The 20,877-nt window shown below is 37.5% G+C and overlaps 1 protein-coding gene and 2 long non-coding RNA genes across 6 annotated transcripts in view; all 3 read right to left on the bottom strand.

Moving 5' to 3' along the window:
* The window catches only part of LOC311292364 (uncharacterized protein), a 78,871-nt gene that overhangs the window by 3,755 nt on the left and 54,239 nt on the right, over nucleotides 1–20,877 (bottom strand). Inside the window, exons 1-3 of one of the 4 annotated variants that reach the window (XM_084412037.1) lie at nucleotides 11,312–11,354; nucleotides 5,117–5,461; nucleotides 2,346–3,486 (exon numbers count right to left, since the gene is read on the bottom strand). In XM_084412037.1, the coding sequence (XP_084268163.1) occupies nucleotides 2,346–3,486; nucleotides 5,117–5,174 (1,199 nt within the window). In that variant the 5' untranslated portion in view covers nucleotides 5,175–5,461; nucleotides 11,312–11,354. Of the gene's footprint in view, nucleotides 1–2,345; nucleotides 3,487–5,116; nucleotides 5,462–11,292; nucleotides 11,355–20,877 lie in introns of those variants that run through there. The other 3 variants (XM_084412039.1, XM_084412038.1, XM_084412036.1) reach the window with 3 other exon arrangements.
* Nucleotides 17,444–19,198, bottom strand: LOC311292814. Its single transcript, XR_014627810.1, has 2 exons — nucleotides 17,698–19,198; nucleotides 17,444–17,590 (listed from the first exon to the last, which is right to left on the bottom strand). It is a non-coding gene; the product is annotated as an uncharacterized lncRNA (long non-coding RNA).
* Nucleotides 19,199–20,451, bottom strand: LOC311292839. Its single transcript, XR_014627822.1, has 3 exons — nucleotides 20,289–20,451; nucleotides 19,772–19,851; nucleotides 19,199–19,336 (listed from the first exon to the last, which is right to left on the bottom strand). It is a non-coding gene; the product is annotated as an uncharacterized lncRNA (long non-coding RNA).

Below are 20,877 nucleotides of genomic sequence, written 5' to 3'. Positions count from 1 at the left end.
CACCGAATTCTGAGAGAAATATGTTTCTGGAATAAAATATTAAGTGGCCTTTTTGTCACTTGTAATGAAGCTTGCTTATTAGTGAAATTATTAATAACATGGAATGGTAATTATTGACTTTAGCCTGGATTGATGGCTCGCAATATCGCGATATATATCGTTGGGAAAAAAATATTGCAATGTAATTTTTTTTCCAATATCGTGCAGCCCTAATGGAAACCCAATCCATGAAGCTCTACGTTCTTGAGCCAATCTGAAGGCCACGCGAAGTTTGGAGGTCTGTAGCTATTGACTTTTTTTTTTGTTGCCTACCACTTCATGGCTGAGTTGCTATTGTTTCCAATTGCTTCCACTTTGTTATAATACCACTAACAGTTGACCGAGGAATATTTAGTAGTGAGGAAATGTCATGAATGGACTTATTGCACAGGTGGAAACCTATCACGGTACCACACTTGAATTCACTGAGCTCCTGAGAGCGATCCGTTCTTTCACAGACGTTTGTAGAAGCGTCTGCATGCCTAGGGCTTGATTTTATACAACTGTGGCCATGGAAGTGATTGGAACACCTGAATTCAATGATTTGGCGGGGTGTCCCAATACTTTTGCCAATATAGTGTATATTTGTTATAGCATTTTCATCTTTTAAATATTTTTAAATAGCCTGGCAAGCCACCCAATAGGACAGCGCTTCAACCAACCAGAGTGTTTTCCCAACAGCGGAGCTAACGTTAGTTGATAGATTCAACTTCTGAATCAGGCCGGCAAAACAACGGAACACATCTTCCTTTTTTAAGAATGACTTCAGTGCCGTTCTTTGCTCTTTGCTCCAAGTCCTCCAGAGTCGCGGCCAAAGCCGACTCGAAAGACTGTACACCAGAAGCAGCTCTTTTTTGTTTTCAAGTAGCGTTAGCAGGGAACTGTCGCAACTCTGTCGTCATCATGTTAAGCCTGCCCCGCCTACTCCATACACGACGTGATTGGCCTGACCCAATTTAGGTTTTTCCAGCACGAAAGTCAACGGAGAGTTGCTAGACTACCCTGGCTGCATAATTTTTGCTGCCACTAGGGTGCGTCTAGATTTCTAGGCTAATTTTTAAATATAATTTTAATTAATTTTACACACTAATTTTAATTAATTTTATACAGCAATACCGTATAGTAGGGCTGGGCGATAAAACGATAACGATAATTATGGCGATAGAATTTTCCTCGATAAAACGATATAAAGAGGTTGATAAATGTTCGATAATGTTTATGCGCCAAAAGCGGAACGAAACTCATTTGAACCGCGCACCACACGGACCATTTATCTGCTCAGCTCAAAGTCCAAACGGCACTGCAGCGCGAGCTCACTAGAGCAGATGCGTTTACGCTGATCGTTCTCGTCACGAGATCCAGTGAGAAGCGCTTGAATTCAGCGAAGAACACACATGTCTCAGTGATTTAAAGCAGTTTAAAGGCAGATGAAACAGCGCTGACAAACAGGAGAAACACTGTGCACAACGTAACAGTCAAACGGCTTTTCCGTCTACAAATTCCCATCATTTACCCTGGATTTACTGTCACGTTAGCCTAGTAATATTAACTGCACCATGAAATGTGGGATATACATATTGAATTGTATTATATTATTAATGTAGACAATGTATTAAAGGACTAATGGAATATAATTACAGAATTTAATAATGTATTTACAGTTTTTCTTACAAATACCATAGAAACCATAAAGTTACATTTTGCCATGATAGTGATGTGCTATAGACTATCCCTGGTTTCATCTGTGGTTATCATGATCTAAATGTATTATACTGGATGGCCAATGGTTAAGTTTAATAAAACTCAAACAGTCAGAATTACATTTTACCAAAAAAAAAAAGAAAAAAAGAAATTGTCCAATAAATATATTTATTTTGTTAAGGAAAAATGACAAATGTTTGAATGTTCTACCTCAGATTTGTGAAATGTTCACCTGTTTGGCAAGTGTTTGTCCTGACAATAAAAAGTAGTTTAAAACCACAGTTAACGCTCTGGTTTCTACAACTTTCATTTAGGAGCAAAAATCTGCCTTTAAACTTGAAAGAAATAAAGATTTGACTTTTATCGTGATAATTATCGATATCGACTGATATATATATAAAAAAAAATTTGGCCATATCGCCCAGCCCTACCGTACAGCATATTGAATATTGTATTATTTAACAAGGTATCGTATATCACATTTTTGTTTTAATATCACACAGCCCTATGTTAGATCAACCAACAAAATGTCATGACGCTCATCCTAGCTGATAAGAAACTCTTACACAGAACAGTTTCTCAACACATAAAGATGAACTACTTGCCGTGATCTCAGACTGCAATGTTGTTTCTCCACTGCATGGATCTTCATGTGTTTCTTCAGTTGACTTATAAAAGAGAAACTCATTCCACACCGATCACACGTGTGCGCCTTCTCTCCAGTGTGAATCCTCTCATGTGTTTTCAGATCTGCTGAGCGAATGAATCTCTTGTCACAGTGTGAACAGTTGTAAGGTTTTTCTCCAGTGTGGATCCTCTCATGTATTTTTAGATATGATGACTGATTGAATCTCTTGTCACAGTGTGAACACTTGTAAGGTTTTTCTCCAGTGTGAATTCTCTGGTGCAGTTTTAAATTTTCTGCTGTAGTAAAAGTCTTCTCACACTCAAAGCACATGTACTCTCTCACACCAGAATGAATTCTTTGATGTGTTTGTAAACTATACAGCAGTGAAACACTCTTTCCACATTCAGAACATGAATGTGGCTTCTCCTTCGTATGAACCATCAGGTGTGCCTTCAGGTTTGATGCCCTAAGAAATGTTTTTCCACATTGATCACATGTGAACGTTTTTTCTCCATTGTGGATCCTCATATGAACATTAAGGTGTCCTGATTGTGCGAAACTCTTCCCACATTGATCACATGTGTGAGGCTTCTCTCCAGTGTGGATCATCATATGTCGACTAAGATTTGGTTTTAGTGTGAAGCTCTTCCCGCACTGATCACAAGTGAACGGCTTCTCTCCAGTGTGAACTCTCATGTGAAGCTCAAGATTACCTGTGCTTGTGAAGCTCTTCCCACTCTGAGCGCAGGGGAGCGGCTTCTCTCCAGTGTGGATCCTCATGTGAATCTCTAGACTATCTTTCCTTGTGAAACTTTTCCCGCACTGATCACATGAGAACGGCTTCTCTCCAGTGTGAACTCTCATGTGACGGTCAAGATTACGTGTGTTTGTGAAACTCTTTACACACTGAGTGCAGGTTGTAGATTTCTTGGCTCTTCTTTTCTTTAAAAATATCTCTTTAGTCTTTGAGCGACTCAAAGGTTTTTCTCCAGGTTTGACATGATGTTCCTCCTCTTCTTCACTCAGTTCTTCACTCTCCTCCTTCACTTCACTCAGTTCTTCACTCTCCTCCTTCACTTCACTCAGTTCTTCACTCTCCTCCTTCACTTTTATTGGGTCTGAAATGAAAGAAAATATTTAAATTTTCAGCATATCAAAATAATTAAAAGAGAAATATGAAGTGAAAGCACATAAAAGTCTAAGTGGTATTTTCGCTCATATCTTCGTGAAACACACACAAAACGTAGAAAATGGCACATCATTATGTACAGCAGATTCTCACGATTAAAATATAATCTATTGCGTTGATCATGAGATATTCCTCATGGAGGAACAGTTTTAAAATGCCCATTAGGGGTGTCAAGGGCTAAACAAAAAGGGCTGTAACTTTTGATTACTTTACGATATCACCACAAAATCTGATCTGGATGCAGCTCACATGTAGGGGAACTTCACCAAAAAAAGAAATGTCCTCCCACCTTGTTTCCTTCCTGAGATATTGCATGTCAAATAAGAACGTAAAATAATAAGAATTTTTTTTTCTTTTATAAGCAGTTTCTCAGGATGAGAATGTCCAAATATGTTTTTGTTTTTTTATATATGGTCTAAAGGTTTGAAAAGTTTTCTATCAAACGATACGTCCCTTTTGACTCTCCTTGCTTTAGTTTTATAGAGTTATGAGTCTGTACTTTAGTGTATATCACTCAGACAAAGCAATTCTTAAAATGTCTTCAGGGCTTAAACATCTAAATCATTACCGCTGTGTGGAGATTATTATGATCACAGACGTTCTGTGTAAACGCACAGGTAAATATAAAGTTTTGTATGGTTGGAAAAATACACACTTTGTTTTCTGTTTGTTTCACAGAAGAATAGTTGCACATGTTTTTGAATGCACAGTAAAGTGTAACACACCATTTTGTTCTGTGCGTTTTACAAAGAAATGAGTGCCGAGTCTTTATTATAACCAACAAGTAATTCATTATCTAGACAGACAAAAACATTATTAATAATAATTTACATATTTGTATGTTTTGAATAGCTTTATATACCAGTGGTTCTCAACTCGTTTGGCCATGGGACCCACATTTCCCCATAGTCATCAAGCTACAAACCACTTTTTTAGGAATTATATAGACCTATTATAATAAATTTGTTTACACAAAAAATTCACACACACACACAAACACACACACACACACACACACACACACACACACGTACTGTCGTCCCTTACTTAACATACACATACATTGTAAGAATATGACTAATACAGATAAAAAAAACAGTATCAAAGTTACTGTGAGAAGAGTAGACATGTGCCAGTATTCGGTAATGTGATAAATCGCGGTAATGAATATGCACGATATTGTTACCGCGGGCACTTCAACATACCGTGAAAAATAATAGATCAGAATTTATATTTATAGAACGCGCATCAGCTTATTTTCCATCAACCGCTTAAACAAACACTGCGTATGCTGCGCGAAACACGTGCGCGCTCTGATGTAAACAATCCCCACATGTAGAAGCACTGTGTGCATGTTGTTGTTTTTCTACATCCAATCAATTGACAATCAATATGAACATTTCTCAAACTTTGCTTTACTGACCATTTTTGAAAACCAAAAATGAAACTTTTGCAGCCATTTCATAGTTTAACTGTTTGTCTAAAAGTGATGAAGTGCTTGAATGTTTCTAACATGAATGTTCTTCAGCATCATGAATGAATGAAGAATAAACACCAACCTCTTTGTTCTTCAGGATCTTCAGTGTGTTTCATTCTGCAGGGTTCTGGATCACTCATGTTCTCACTGTCCTTTTAATAAACTCAGACTGCAGATTTCAGCTCTTCCTGATGCTTTGCTGCTCGTCTTCACTTGTAGCTGATGGGAATATTCCAGCATTTATTGGTGAATTACTGTGGGAGGAGCTTCACTGATGATGTGAGTGATGTGGGAGGAGCTTCATTGATGAACTACAGTGGGAGGAGCTTCACTGATGGAATTGAGTGATGTGGGAGGAGCTTCACAGATGATGTGAGTGATGTGGGAGGAGCTTCACTGATGATGAACTACAGTGTGAGGAGCTGATCTAGCAAAATCAAAAATACATCAGTTACTGAGTTTGTTTTTATGCTCATGGACAACAGAATATAGCCTAGTGTAAAATCTTCCATGTAAACAATGATAAGAAAAACAGTTATAAGCATAAACAGAAGTAAATCTACAGATTTGTCACCAACAAATCCCCTCAGTCTGCTGACACCAATGAAATGAGCTTTAAGTAGGGCTGGGCAATATATCGCACGATATTGTTATGCGCATCTCGTCAGTAAAGCCGATTCCCTTGATTATTGTGGACGACGACGACGACGACTCGCATGCATTATATTGCATTGCATAAAATGTGTGCTGGTCAACTAGTCTAAAATTAAGAAACCCCTATAAAACTGAAAAAAAATTAAAAATAAATGTACAATTAAGATAGGCTACTTAATTTATTATTCCAATATCCAAATATGATACTAAATACCACAGGGAAAAGGGCTTCTATTTGTGACGTGCTGTCTTTGCATTTGAACATTGCGTATTTTAAACAGGACACGCATTAGCTGAATAAATGTTACCCAATACAAACATATTTATAGAAAACAGTTGACAATGATTAGACAGGAGTCCAATAATAGCATAACGAATCACTTATTCTAAAAAGAATCAAGTATACCGGTAAGTTAGACGAATCCGATATATAAGGGCTGTTAACAGTAAAACATTCGTCATTTAACGAATTTTAAAAAACAAGGATGGATAATACAAAATGCTTTCTGGAATTTTGACAGAAAAAACAAAAAACAAAACCAAGCAAGAACAAAATTTAAACTTAGCCCGTCAAATTTAATTTTACAATTATCTTCTCTCTCTTTGTGCGCGCGTCCGTGTTTGTGAGAGAGAGCTCGCGCAGCACTGATACAACGGTAGCCTACTTTTTAATCTGTAACGAACGCGCTAGTTTTCATACAAAATAAATATGTAACATAATTAGGTACTTTAGTTATTATTAACATAATAAGGCCTGTTTCTCCAGACTCGCGCTTATCCGTAATCTAGGGTTGCGCGATATGCTCCATTTTCATATCGTCCTATCGTCAGCCTGTGAGATCGGCGATACACGATATTATCGTGAGGGGGCGGGGCTTACTTATTTGATTATTAACTTGCTTATTTACTCATCAATTTGCTTGTTTTATTACTTCGTTTTAAATGAGAATCTTTTTCTATTTTGCTAGCAAAGGTGGAGTGTTTATTAATAGGCTAAATCAGGTTATTTCCTGGTATAGTGAGGTAAAAAAAAAAAGATCCTAATCATTCTTGTATCTGACCATTCTTGTATATTTCAACATGTCAGCGGGAAATTTACGGACACACATTATCCTCTCATGCCGTTACAGATGCAGCATTTTGACTGTAGGCTGCTTCTGCACGAGATCATGAAAACACGTTTGAATTTATTGGGTCAAGAAAGAGTCGGAGTCTGCGATATGTCCTCCTCTGTCTGGATGCACTTCAATAAGCCCAAATAACGCGGGTTTTAAATGCCGGGAGAAATCAGAGGCAAAAATCTAAAAGTCGATCGGTAACGTAGCCTACTTACTTATGACTTGACTCTGATAAAGGAAAATGGGTTAATTCGTTTACATGACCACATGCATTGTCAGTTTATTCAGCATAATCGAGTTAATAACGTGCATGTAAACGCGCTCATTCCCTGAAAACGAAAGCAGAAACGGACTGCGCTTTCACTGCATTAACGGCGCGTTCTCTCAGAGACGACGGTGGATATAACGGTAGGCTACAGCATCTTAATTTACTGGCTTAATATTTCTCTTGTGGACTTACATTATTGACAGTGAAAAAAAATAGAAGAATATATTTCTTGTTAAACAAGTTTGAAGTTGCTTGTGATTTTCACAGGCAGAGTTCCACAGATGCTTCGTGTAACCTACTAAAGACTTTATTAGGCCTAGGCGGCCTATATAATTTTATTGATATTATTATTATAATTAATATTTTGTAATTGTACTGTTTTTAGTGTTTTTACTGTCATTAAATATTTTGTTGATGTGCTATGGAAACAAAATACTGACGAACAACGATGCCGCGTCTTCATCTTGGCTCTGTATAAGAATGATGCGTCTGTTAAGCACTCTTGGCAATTTGTGAATGGATCACCTTGCAATTAAATTTCGTTGTGGGATGTAGTTTTTTTTAGTCTGTTTTAAAAATATTTTCTTTGAGGAGTCCTCATACGCGCGCGTCGGTGACGTCGCATGTGTGGTTATGTGATGTCGCAAGTGTGGTTATGTGGTGATGTCGTTATGAATTTAGGCAAGGCAAATATAATTGTAACTATACTAGCTTCATAATAATAATAATAATAATAATAATAATTTAATACATTAATAGGAAAACGAGCCAATTATCGTATTGATATCGTCAAAGGCATCTGCCATCGGCGATATCTCTGTCTATCGTCGATACACGATACTATCGTCTATCGGCACAACCCTACCGTAATCCACAAATCACATCACTTTCATAATCACGAAGCCATAGCGATTTCAAGTTTATTAAGATTTATTGTTCAGCATTTCTTGAGCATTTTATTATTTGCATGGCTGAATGATGTCTTCCTCTTTTCTGAGTGACCATGAAGAACGGAGTATTTTAAGATAATCCATGCGATCCGTGTGATCATCGAATCCATAGGATTAGGTTAACTCAGTACAATATTTCAACTTTCCACATCGAGCACAGGCCGTTTACCTTCAGGAGTCAGATGTACAGTGACTACTGTACTGTCCTTGCTTATGAAATCAGCCAGACTACGGGCCGCGGGATTGGAAGGCGGATCGAGCGGGATTCTTTATTGGTGTTGATATTCAGTCTCTTTTTAATGATAGGCCTTACGCATCTGTCAATCATCCCCGCTTGCTATTTGGGGAATGAATCAGCGCTATGATTGGTCGAACTCTTCTTCTTTTGCTGTTGCTTGATTTGAGGACTGCGTGTGCAGAGGCGTCACCAGGTTTTTGCGTAGTTTAGACTAACAAATCGTACCAGCGTACTTTGAAGTCAAAATGCGTATCCGCTACGCAAAATGCGTACAGGTTGGCAGGTCTGTGGCTCCCATCATGCATTGCGGTATGAATAAATAATGATCTGAATTGTCTATGCAATTTACTTTTCCTAATTTACTTTTCCATAGCACTGAAACTGCGCTCGTTAAAATCACAAATGATTTACTTTTAGCTTCTGACCAAGGCTGTATCTCAATACTAGTTTTACTTGATCTTAGTGCTGCGTTCGATACTATAGATCACACAATACTCTTAGATCGACTACAAAATTATACTGGTGTTCAAGGACAAGCATTAAGCTGGTTTAGATCATACTTATCTGACCGCTACCATTTTGTCTATTTAAATGGAGAAAAATCGATCATAACTCCAGTAAACTATGGAGTGCCGCAGGGATCTGTGTTAGGCCCTCTATTATTCTCAGTATATATGATGCCACTTGGAAATATTATAAGGAAACATGGAATTAGTTTCCATTGTTATGCTGATGACACTCAAATATATATTTCATCACGGCCAGATGAAAACGCTAAATTATCCAAATTGACAGAGTGTGTTAAAGATATAAAAGATTGGATGACGCGTAATTTTCTTTTATTAAATCCAGACAAGACAGAGGTACTACTTATCGGTTCAAAAAACCGCCCACAAAACCTCTCGCAATACAACTTTAATATAGTAGGATGTCCTGTTACTTTATCCTCTACAGTAAAAGACCTGGGTGTTATACTAGACTGCAACCTGTCTTTTGAAAATTGTATTTCATATGTTACAAAAACCGCCTTTTTCCACCTTAGAAACATTGCTAAGCTACGTAACATGCTATCAGTTTCTGATGCAGAAAAGTTAGTTCATGCATTCATGACCTCGAGACTAGATTACTGTAATGCTTTATTAGCCGGTTGTCCTGCATCCTCAATTAACAAGCTACAGTTAGTCCAAAATGCCGCCGCTAGAGTTCTTACTAGATCAAGAAAATATGATCATATAACACCGATTTTATCATCACTGCATTGGTTACCTATAAAGTTCCGTATTAATTACAAGGTATTGCTACTGACTTATAAAGCCCTAAACGGCTTAGCTCCAGTCTATTTAACAGATCTTCTATCGCCCTATAATCCATCGCGCTCTTTAAGATCACTTAATTCGAGGCTTTTGGTCATACCTAGGATATCCAGAACCACCAAAGGAGGGAGAGCATTTTCACATTTAGCTCCAAAACTCTGGAATAGCCTTCCTGATACTGTTCGTTGCTCAGACTCGCTCTCCCAGTTTAAAACTAGATTAAAGTCGCATCTCTTCAGCCAGGCATTCATATAATATTTTTAATCTTACAGTTCAAATTACAATCCGGCCTCTAGTTAATAAACGCCAGAGGAGAACTGGCCCCCGACTGAGCCTGGGTTCTCCCAAGGTTTTTTTTTTCTCCATTGGGTCACCTGATGGAGTTTTAGGACACCATTAGGTCACTTGATGGAGTTTTTCGGTTCCTTGCCACTGTTGCCTTTGGCTTGCTCAGTTGGGGATATTCTGGGGATATCTAATTTGATTTTATCAATAAATTCCACTAGAAACAAACCTTGTTGTATTATTTTAATTTAATACTGTGAAGCTGCTTTGATACAATCTGTATTGTGAAAAGCGCTATACAAATGTACTTGACTTGACTTGACTTAATTGAATATTCTGCTCGTCACCATTGTTGAGATGCATAGACTGAATCTTTATGTCTATGTGTGCCTAAAAGTGTGATTTATATATTTTTTATATCAGTTAACTACGGCTCTTTGTAGTAAATGCCGCTCCATCTGAAAGCAGGTGATGGTGATTTACTACTCAAGGAACCGGCTTTACTGATGAGATGCGCATAACAATATCGTGTGATATATCGCCCAGCCCTAGCTTTAAGTGTCAATTAACAGGAGATCTGAAGACATCAGCATAATAAATGAGGTGAAAACAGGAACTATTGTCATGAAATAAAGAGTGTTTTCAGCAGATCTGTTAATATTGATGAGCCTCAGACTATCAACACTCATTCAACAAGCCATTCAGGATCATCAGCAGATCATCTCATTTTATTCTGAGTGTTTGCTGTTAGAAACACATTATTTGAGTCAGGATAGATGATAAAAGCCTGTAAAACTGCTCTATTGAAAGACAATACTGTTATTTTTCACAATATGACATGGACAAAACATCAATAACACAAACACTGTTGACACTCAGGTAAATAACTACCCTACTAAACTATAAAATGTCCAAATTAATCTAAATATATTCCACCATTCCAATAACTACATTCATTGCAATATAGTTATATATATATTATTTTTTGCATACAGGTTTAAATTGTCTCACATGGCTTCCTATAGGCTCAATGTAAAGTATTTAGCGGTATCTTTTCCAGTCTATTTTTACAATGCAAAGTAAAGAAATACCAAATTTAATCCAAAGATGTTGAGAGTAAATGAAACGACAGCAGCAACACACTTACCCCTCCCATTCCCCTCACAGATCTCAAACTTTTACATTTAGTAACAGTTCTCACACAAACATCGAGACAATCACACAAACGAACACAAAATCGCTCAGGTCTGAATGAACTCAACATATTCTCCTCATGCTCGCTGCTGCTGCACTAAATGTTTATTTCAGTAGGAAGACGCCAGAAAAGACGCACAAGTATCGCTGTGATCGATGAAAACAATACAGAAATGAGTCTGTCGCTTGATCAAACTGTATAAAGTGTGTTTGAAAGTTGTGTAAATATGAGAAATACCGTAAACTGCTCTCCTCACCTCAGAAGACGACGCTGAAACTCTGTGTGTGTGTGTGTGTGTGGGCGCATTTGAAGTGTGATTGCGTCACAGCGGCGCGACGAAGGATGTCCCAATCCAAAGGCTGAACCAGAGAATGTAGAGGGGCTCTGGCTGAACCCTTCTTTTGGGGGTAGTTTTTTATTACTGTTACCAAAAAAGATGAGTATGTTACACTACAGTATACAATAAAACAAAACAAATGTAACACTAGGGGGATTAATGTAGAACTACATAAAGACATTGACACACATTTATACATTTTCAAAGTTTGAACTGCTTTTTTCTTCATAAAAAATCGGATTGATCAATATAAAGCTCAATTACTTTCTTAAATGATGTAAAACATATTAAATGCAATGTATTATAAACCTGACTGCTTATCTCTCGCAATACACCTTTAATATAGTAGGATCTAGGATGTCCTGTTACTTTATCCTCTACAGCAGAGCCATAGAGAGAAAGAGTTGCGACACTCTTTGATGTCGCCGCTATGGCTGTCACGTGGTTCATGTAAGCCCCAATAGAGCTGGTAAGTCCCGCCCCCTTCGCTAACCCCGCTGGACCTCAAAGTTGAAAAACCGTCAATGCAAGTGAATGGGAGAAAATAATTATTTTCTGGTCCCGTTTGAATTGTGCCATGAATGTGAACATATGTTGTCTGTGAATTTTTTATATAACTTTCCGTGTAAAGAATGATACAATTTAGCGGGTAGAAGTTTGATATGGTTAGACTTTGTGTGAGAGCACTTTGTGGACTACAACTCTCGACGCGTTTGAAACGTCAACACCACTAGCACACGGACTAGCTCACGGATCCCGCTAAACATGACTGTGTCTTTGGTGCACTTCACCGCCTTCTTTCAGGGAGAGGACAAAATCGTTGAAGTTGGTGAAAACCACGGGTAAGTCAACTTTATGGGGTGACGTCACATAGGCGACATGTAGTCTTTCTCGTTATGTCTTTTCCACAACTGCTAGCCGAATAATCATACCATATACTGTCAAACTCGTAACATGAAAGATTATATAAAAAATTCACAGACAACATATGTTCACATTCATGGCACAATTCAAACGGGACCAGAAAATAATTATTTTCTCCCATTCACTTGCATTGACGATTTTTCAACCTAGAGGTCCAGCGGGGTTTTACGGAAGGGGCGGGACTTACCAGCTCTATAGTTCCAAAACATACGCTGGCTGTCATGTTCTTCTATGGGACAGACAGCAGCAATTGCATTATTGAACGGTAAATATAAAATAAAACACACACCCAAGTACTTTTTCAGCTGTTATTGCATTATTGCATTTTGTTAATGTCAATTTTGCATTTGGAGATAAGTTTTAGGCTATATTTTTGGAGGGAAAAGCTTAGTGTTCATGTTCGCATGGGTAGTAGCACTGGCTTTAGCGGCTCTAACTTAACTTTTCCATATCATTCATCTGATGACAGACGTCTCATGATATTTATTTTAGCACAACTGGGCTGTATTAGGCTATTGATTCCCGTGATTTTGTTTATAAATTTTGATTCAGCCATTAGCCTACCTTTGAGCACGCAAAGAGGTCTGCAGTGGCGGTCCGTTCAGAATTCACTAGAAGCTAGCTCACTTCTTCTGATGAAAGTGGCCACCCCCAGGACCACAACGTGAAACATTATCATGTTAAGAGAATATTATTTTAAGATTAAGCCATACACATTATCAAAACTATAACAGATTAAAAACGAATGTAAGCATGGCTGATACAAATGAAGGTTTTCAAATAAAATATTTTTTATTAAACAATGACAGACAACAAAAATGTGTGCTTGTGTGAGTGTGTGTGAACAAGAAAAACAAAAACCAGGGGCAGGTGATCCATGAAACAGACAGGACTGGTGATGGCCATAACAATCCTAGAGGTCCAGCATTGTTCTCACAAGCCGCTTCACTCAAGACAATAAAACATAATGAAAAGTTAGTATATCCCAAAAAAATTTAATTAAATAAAAGTTGCTATAAAGGTGGCAGCGATTCATTACCGAACTCTTAGCTGACGAAGTCGCGCTAGCTAACTAGCTAGCATGCAGTGCTTGAAAATTGGTTGAAACAACCAACATAAAATATAAATAATTACGCTGTGCATGTACAAATGAAGACCAGTATAAGCATCGCAAAGGGCCTCTGAAACAATATAGACAGTTGACAATTCAAAAGAGGTCGATATTTCAGCAACTTAACTCTGGAACAACTCGACGCGCAGCAATGTAAGTGAATGGTGTTCAACGCCCAAATGACAGTGTTTGGAACTATTCCGATCTTCATATCCCGGAAGTAGGCGGTTAAAAGCGCCGCCATTTTTTACAACGGAGGTCTATGGGAGTGTCGCAACTCTTTCTCTCTATGGCTCTGCTCTACAGTAAAAGACCTGGGTGTTACTCGATTGCAACCTGTCTTTCGAAAATCATATTTCATATGTTACAAAAAACGTCTTTTTCCACCTTAGAAACATTGCTAAGCTACGTAATATGCTATCTGTTTCTGATGCAGAAAAGTTAGTTCATGCATTCATGACCTCGAGACTAGATTACTGTAATGCTTTATTAGCCGGTTGTCCTGCATCCTCAATAAACAAGCTACAGTTAGTCCAGAATGCCGCCGCTAGAGTTCTTACTAGATCAAGAAAATATGATCATATAACACCGATTTTATCATCACTGCATTGGTTACCTATAAAGTTCCGTATTAATTACAAGGTATTGCTACTGACTTATAAAGCCCTAAACGGCTTAGCTCCAGTCTATTTAACGGATCTTCTATCGCCCTATAATCCATCGCGCTCTTTAAGATCACTTAATTCAAGGCTTTTGGTCATACCTAGGATATCCAGAACCACCAAAGGAGGGAGAGCATTTTCACATTTAGCTCCAAAACTCTGGAATAGCCTTCCTGATAGTGTTCGTTGCTCAGACTCGCTCTCCCAGTTTAAAACTAGATTAAAGACCCATCTCTTCAGCCAGGCATTCATATAATACTTTTAATCTTACAGTTCAAATTACAATCCGGCCTCTAGTTAATAAACGCCAGAGGAGAAATGGCCCCCGACTGTGCCTGGGTTCTCCCAAGGTTTTTTTTTCTCCATTGGGTCACCTGATGGAGTTTTAGGACACCATTAGGTCACTTGATGGAGTTTTTCGGTTCCTTGCCACTGTTGCCTTTGGCTTGCTCAGTTGGGGATATTCTGGGGATATTTAATTTGATTTTATCAATCAATAAATTCCACTAGAAACAAACCTTGTTGTATTATTTTAATTGAATAATCTGCTTTGATACAATCTGTATTGTGAAAAGCACTATACAAATATACTTGACTTGACTTGACTTGACTTGTCTTGTCTCTGTAGTTCTCCAAAAGATAGATGTTTCCAAAACAACACGAATTGGCCATCAATGTTCTGAGTGATAAAATCACACACATTTTGCCAGAATGGTCTTACAAATGGGCAAAATACAAAAATACATGAACCACAGTTTCAGCGCAACTGTCGCAAAAAAAAAAAAAAAAAAAGTGCATTTTAAATCAGTCAGTTGTGAATTTCACAAAGTTTAACTGGGTAAATTCTATGTATAATTTTAAATGATACATCATTAACTTTGTTTGTAATTAAATATTGATTATAAGCCAAACCTGTTTGAAATAACGCTCTTATGCAGTGGCGCAAAAAGTGGGCATGCGCTATATGCGGGGCATGGGGGGCAGCACCATGGGGGCGCCAAAGTGATGGTAAAAAAAATAAAACAATAAAATTGTATTTATATTTAATTTATATTTGTGGGCGCCAAAATTGTTGCTGCATACCTCTCTGACACTGTGCGCCCCTGCTCTTGTGGATCTGTTTTGGGATCATTGTTTGCTTTAGTTGGACTCTTGACCCTTATATTATTAACTTTAGATTTTGTTTGTCTGCTGTATCTGAGTTATAACTGCCAGATGAACAAAGAAAAAAAGTGATCTGATGGTGTTCATGCTCACCAATGGTTCATTGCTCATTTCTCACTAATGGCTTTATTGCTCACCAAATCGAAGTCCCTGAAATCGTATGATCTAAGCTACGAAGCTTTATTTTATTGTTACTATTTCAGTAACCTAAATTGTATTTTTCCTGATCAGAAAATTAATCTTTCTTGGAGTTTATAAGAAGGGTACTTTTATTGATATTTGATAAGGAAGTCTAGCATCCAGTTCGCGGGACGAACAGATTGTTCAGATAACTGAAATTAATTCTGGTAAAGGTTACCCTTAAATGATTAAATATTCCCTCTTTGGGTAATTTAATATTTGTAGACAATAAGACGAGACGCCCGTGAAGAGACGACTCGACGCCCGTGACGAGACGACTCGACGCCCGTGAAGAGACGACTCGACGCTGGCGATATGTTTATGCCCTAAATCAATACATGATTAACTAACTGTATTTCTCTATGTACATTTCTGAAATGCACTTTCTGTAAAGCTGCTTTGAAACAATATGTATTGTGAAAAGCGCTATACAAATACATTTGAATTGAATTGAATTGAATTGAAATAAGCAAATCATATTCATAGACTCATGAATATTCACTTCATTTGAGTTAATTTTTCCCCGAAAGTGATTGTCATTACAACATGTAATATTAATATTGCAGCCTGCACTGCAAACTGTGCTGAAGATACATGCCATCAAAGTCAGGCAACACAAACCTGTTTCAAGAATTGAAACAATATCCCCCATTAGCACATGCAGAAACTAAGAAATTCATTTTTCTATTAAGATATTTATTTTGTTAAGGAAAAAATGACAAATGTTTGAATGTTCTACCTCAGATTTGTGAAATGTTCACCCGTTTGGCAAGTGTTTGTCATGATATGTTCTGACAATAAAGAGTAGTTTAAAACCACAATTAACGCTCTGGGGCCGTATTCACAAAGAATTTTAAGGCTAAAAGTAGCTCCTAACTGGTGAATTTAGGAGCAACTCCTAAAAATAATGGGCGTGTCTCTCGTAACTTTAGGACTCCTCATTTTTTTGACTAAGAGTAATTCACGAAGCATTTTAGCCCTAAAAGTAGCACCTAAGCCTGGGACAGCTTAAAAGAAGTCGAGAGGACTCCTAACTCACTAAGACCTATTCACAAACCGCTTTTTGTGGCATTTCACGTTGCGATGTTTTGAAATGCATAGGCTACGCGACGGCTACAGGAGCTTCCAATCGCGAGGGAACAATTTTGCAGTGTAGGCATAACTAGGGATGCAATAACGCCACCAACAACAACCAAAACTAGGCTACTCATTGCATGTAAACTAATTGTAACTTTTCATTGTGAATCAAATTAAAATGTTCTTCTCTTTGCAAATGTAGGCAGAGGCATATAGTGACAGATTAATTCAATAATGTTGCAAAGATATTGCATCAATCCATATGTTTCATTAGGCTACTAGGCTATTTGTTTTGCCTTACTCTTTATTCATTTAGGCTTTTTATTCAGTTATTTATCATCTTCCGTCCTTCGCACTACTTGTGTAGCGCACGCATTCTCAGACCTGTCACCTGTCACTCATCATCGTAGGGGAGGGGTTTGGAATCATTCCCGCGTTACAATCATCAGCCAATCAAGGTGGTCACTTCAGTCAAGCTCGTGCATGAGTAATGACGTCATCCATAGCAACGAAGACTCTTAGTTTAGGAGTTGTCATTTTTCTTTACTAAGAGTAGGTCTAAAAGATGTTGTGAATAATTTTTAAGAGAAAACTCCTAGCTAAAATCTTTTAGTGCGATTTAGGAGTACTCCTAGTGGTAAGATAAAATGCTTTGTGAATACGGCCCCTGGTTTCTACTTTCTGGTTTCTATTTTCATTTTACTTGTTTCATTATTTATTTATTTGTGGGATTTATTCTAGCAATCTAGTGTTTTGGGGTTTTGTTTTACTGTTGGTAGCCATTTTAGGATGTCAAATTACTCATTCTAACGTGTGTTAGTGTGAAAAGAGAAAGTGTGGAGTGATACCCAAATTATAAAATAGTATTTAACAGGTGTCACTGAGTCATTAACTTATCATTCACAAAACACAATCAAACAAACACAATTAACCTTCTTTAAAACACATTTATTACCTCCATTGAACATTTCTAAAGGGAAGTAAATGAGTCAAAGTAGCTTGTTTCTTCTACATTGATTGTTCATTTCACACACACAAATGGCTTCTTGTCAGAACATACGTCATCATTCCAGTTGCCATCTGTTGCAAGATAGAACAAAATAGTTGTTTTTATCATTTGTGTATTATGAAAAAAAAAAGAATGAATGTTTATTTAGATAGTTTGAGCATTAACATCAGTTACTTACTGTCATAGTTCATCTCAAGGCAGTGCTCATTTCCAGCATAGTTACTGGGATTTCCAGGCGACCATATTTTAAATTTCATTTTGGATCCATCACTCCAGAGCCAATCTCCCTCCTGTGAACAGAGTTGTGTTTATGTCCACAGCTTACAAAGCTTAATTTTATCTTTATTCATCTAAAATATGATTCCTCATGAACCCTAACCCCATCTCCACTTTAAAAATGTCAGAAATCTAAACAGAAATGAATAGAAATTACTTCACAAAAAGGGTATCAGTAAAGAACATGTGAAAAATATTTAAGGCAGGGCTAAATTAATTATCATATCAGCCATCTATTTCACATCAAGTTTCACAATACAAACACTCGAGTATGTCATGATCATGGTGAGCGGTGCCCATCTCATGGTTGCCAATGCCCTAAACTAACTATTCGGAGGACAAAAAAAATATATATAAAATAAAAAATTATAAAAACACTATCTTCATGCATTTTGAAAAATGTTTTAATGTCAAATTTGTTTTAATGTAAATGTAACTGTTAATGCCCAGTAGCACAAAAAGTATGATCAAAAAAAGAATTGCATACCTGGGGCCGTATTCACAAAGCATTTTATCTTACCACTAGGAGTACTCCTAAATTGCACTAAAAGATTTTAGCTAGGAGTTTTCTCTTAAAAGTTATTCACAACGCCTTTCAGACCTACTCTTAGTAAAGAAAAATGACAACTCCTAAACTAAGAGTGAGTCTTCGTTGCTATGGATGACGTCATTACTCATGCACGAGCTTGACTGAAGTGACCACCTTGATTGGCTGATGATTGTAAAGTGGGAATGATTCCAAACCCCTCCCCTACGATGATGATTGACAGGTGACAGGTCTGAGAATGCGTGCGCTACACAAGTAGTGCGAAGGACGGAAGATGATGAATAACTGAATAAATAGCCTAAATGAATAAAGAGTAAGGAAAAACAAATAGCCTAGTAGCCTAATGAAACATATGTATTGATGCAATATCTTTGCAACATTATTGAATTAATCTGTCACTATATGCCTCTGCCTACGTTTGCAAAGAGAAGAACATTTTAATTTGATTCACAATCAAACGTTACAATTAGTTTACATGCAATGAGTAGCCTAGTTTTGGTTGTTGTTGGTGGCGTTATTGCATCCCTAGTTATGCCTACAATGCAAAAAAAATTGTTCCCTCGCGATTGGAAGCTCCTGTAACCGTCGCATACGCATTTGAAAACATCGCAACGTGAAATGCCACAAAAAGCGGTTTGTGAATAGGTCTTAGTGAGTTAGGAGTCCTCTCGACTTCTTTTAAGCTGTCCCAGGCTTAGGTGCTACTTTTAGGACTAAAATGCTTTGTGAATTACTCTTAGTCAAAAAAAATTAGGAGTCCTAAAGTTACGAGAGACACGCCCATTATTTTTAGGAGTTGCTCCTAAATTCGCCAGTTAGGAGCTACTTTTAGCCTTAAAATTCTTTGTGAATACGGCCCCTGAACAGCATCATGGCCTCCGATCCAGGCACGAGTTGTGGCACTAGTTTCGGATCTAATCAGGTTCTGTACAAAAGTGTACTCCTCAAGGCTGTGAACAGAAGCAAGCTTCCCATCATGGCCCAATCAGCTTTTCTGTAGAGGCGGAGACATGAACAAACACCACTATTTATAAAAAAAAATGTTATTTTAAATTAATTTTCCAAAATCTGTGACATGCCTTCAAATGTATTATTTTACGGGTGAAGTCTAAATTCTGCCTTTTGAGGCGGGACTACTTTTGTAGAAAAGGTTCTGCTTATACTGTATATAGATTAGATATAACTAATCTAGTTTTTAAGTGATCCTAACACACTACTCTCATGATGTGTTGTGTCTGTATCTTCCTAGAGCTCCATTGTAATTTATTTACTGTTAACATATGTTTGTTTTTAAACTGAGGAACAAGTTGCAATTATTTTCCTGCGATAATTGACAGGTGTCAGAGATGTTTACAGAGCTTAAGTTGTATTTAACCAAGAATATTCGTTTATGATTGTTATGTCATATTAGAAGATGAATGTATCATACCTCGGCATCAATCCACGTGTGAGCTTGATTGAAAAACCTGAAGCATCTGCATCCATAGGCAGACCATCCTGATGAACAGCCTGTTAAAGGGAAGTTTTGTGTGTTATTATTTTTTTATTTCATTTTTACCATTAATGACCTTTCATGTAATTAAATTAAGAATTTTAAGGTACAGTATGTAACTATTGTCCCTTTACCGGTTAAAACACAAAAAGGCATGCGACATTGTTGTGGTCGTGCTTCGGCTTTGCATGACAGTGCAGATGAAGACGACGCTTCACAATAGATGCTTTACAGTGAACTCTGTTAGACAGTCTATCTCTTCAATAAAACACCTTAGAGTAATAAAAACACCATCATCTCCACTTCGCTTTTACAACATTTCAAATCCCTCAGTTCTCTCCATCTCCTAAATGTTTTAGTACGAGTTCTGTCGCATTCTCTTTTCTCCTCTGTTCGGTGTTTGTTTAAAGGGATAGTTCACTTTGAAATACATTTTTGATATGTTTTAGCTTACCTCAAGGGCATCCAAGATGTAGGTGTCTTTGTTTCCGCAGTAGTTTCAATTTTGATATTTTTAGGTCAAACCGTTCTTGTCTGTCAGTAATATAATGCAGGTCTATGGTCACTGTCTCAAAGCACAAGCACAGAGTCCAAATTAAAACAATTCCCCATCGTCCAAATGAAACAATTCCCCATCATAAGTACACATTGATGGCCTAAGACACGAAACGAGCGGTTTGTGTGAGAAAACGAACAGTATTTATATCGTTGTTATCTCTTGAACACAGCACACGTCCAAATGATCTGACGGCGCGGGCGGGTATAGATATATACATAGATGTCGCCTTGGCTACGGTTTCGTTCCAATGAACTGCAGTAGCCAAGGCGACATATATATATAGATCTATACCCGCCCGCGCCGTCAGATCATTTGGACGTGTGCTGTGTTCAAGAGATAACAACGATATAAATACTGTTCGCTTTCTCACACAAACCGCTCGTTTCGTGTCTTAGGCCATCAATGTGTACTTATGATGGGGAATTGTTTGCCCGTTCACACCAAGGACGATAACTATTAAGATAACGATAAAGATATAGTTCTT

Source organism: Rutilus rutilus, assembly GCF_951802725.1.
Source record: "Rutilus rutilus genome assembly, chromosome: 1".
Classification (NCBI taxonomy): Eukaryota; Metazoa; Chordata; class Actinopteri; order Cypriniformes; family Leuciscidae; genus Rutilus; species Rutilus rutilus.
The sequence above is the reverse complement of the archived record's forward strand: the minus strand, read 5'-3'. Positions and strand labels throughout refer to the sequence as shown.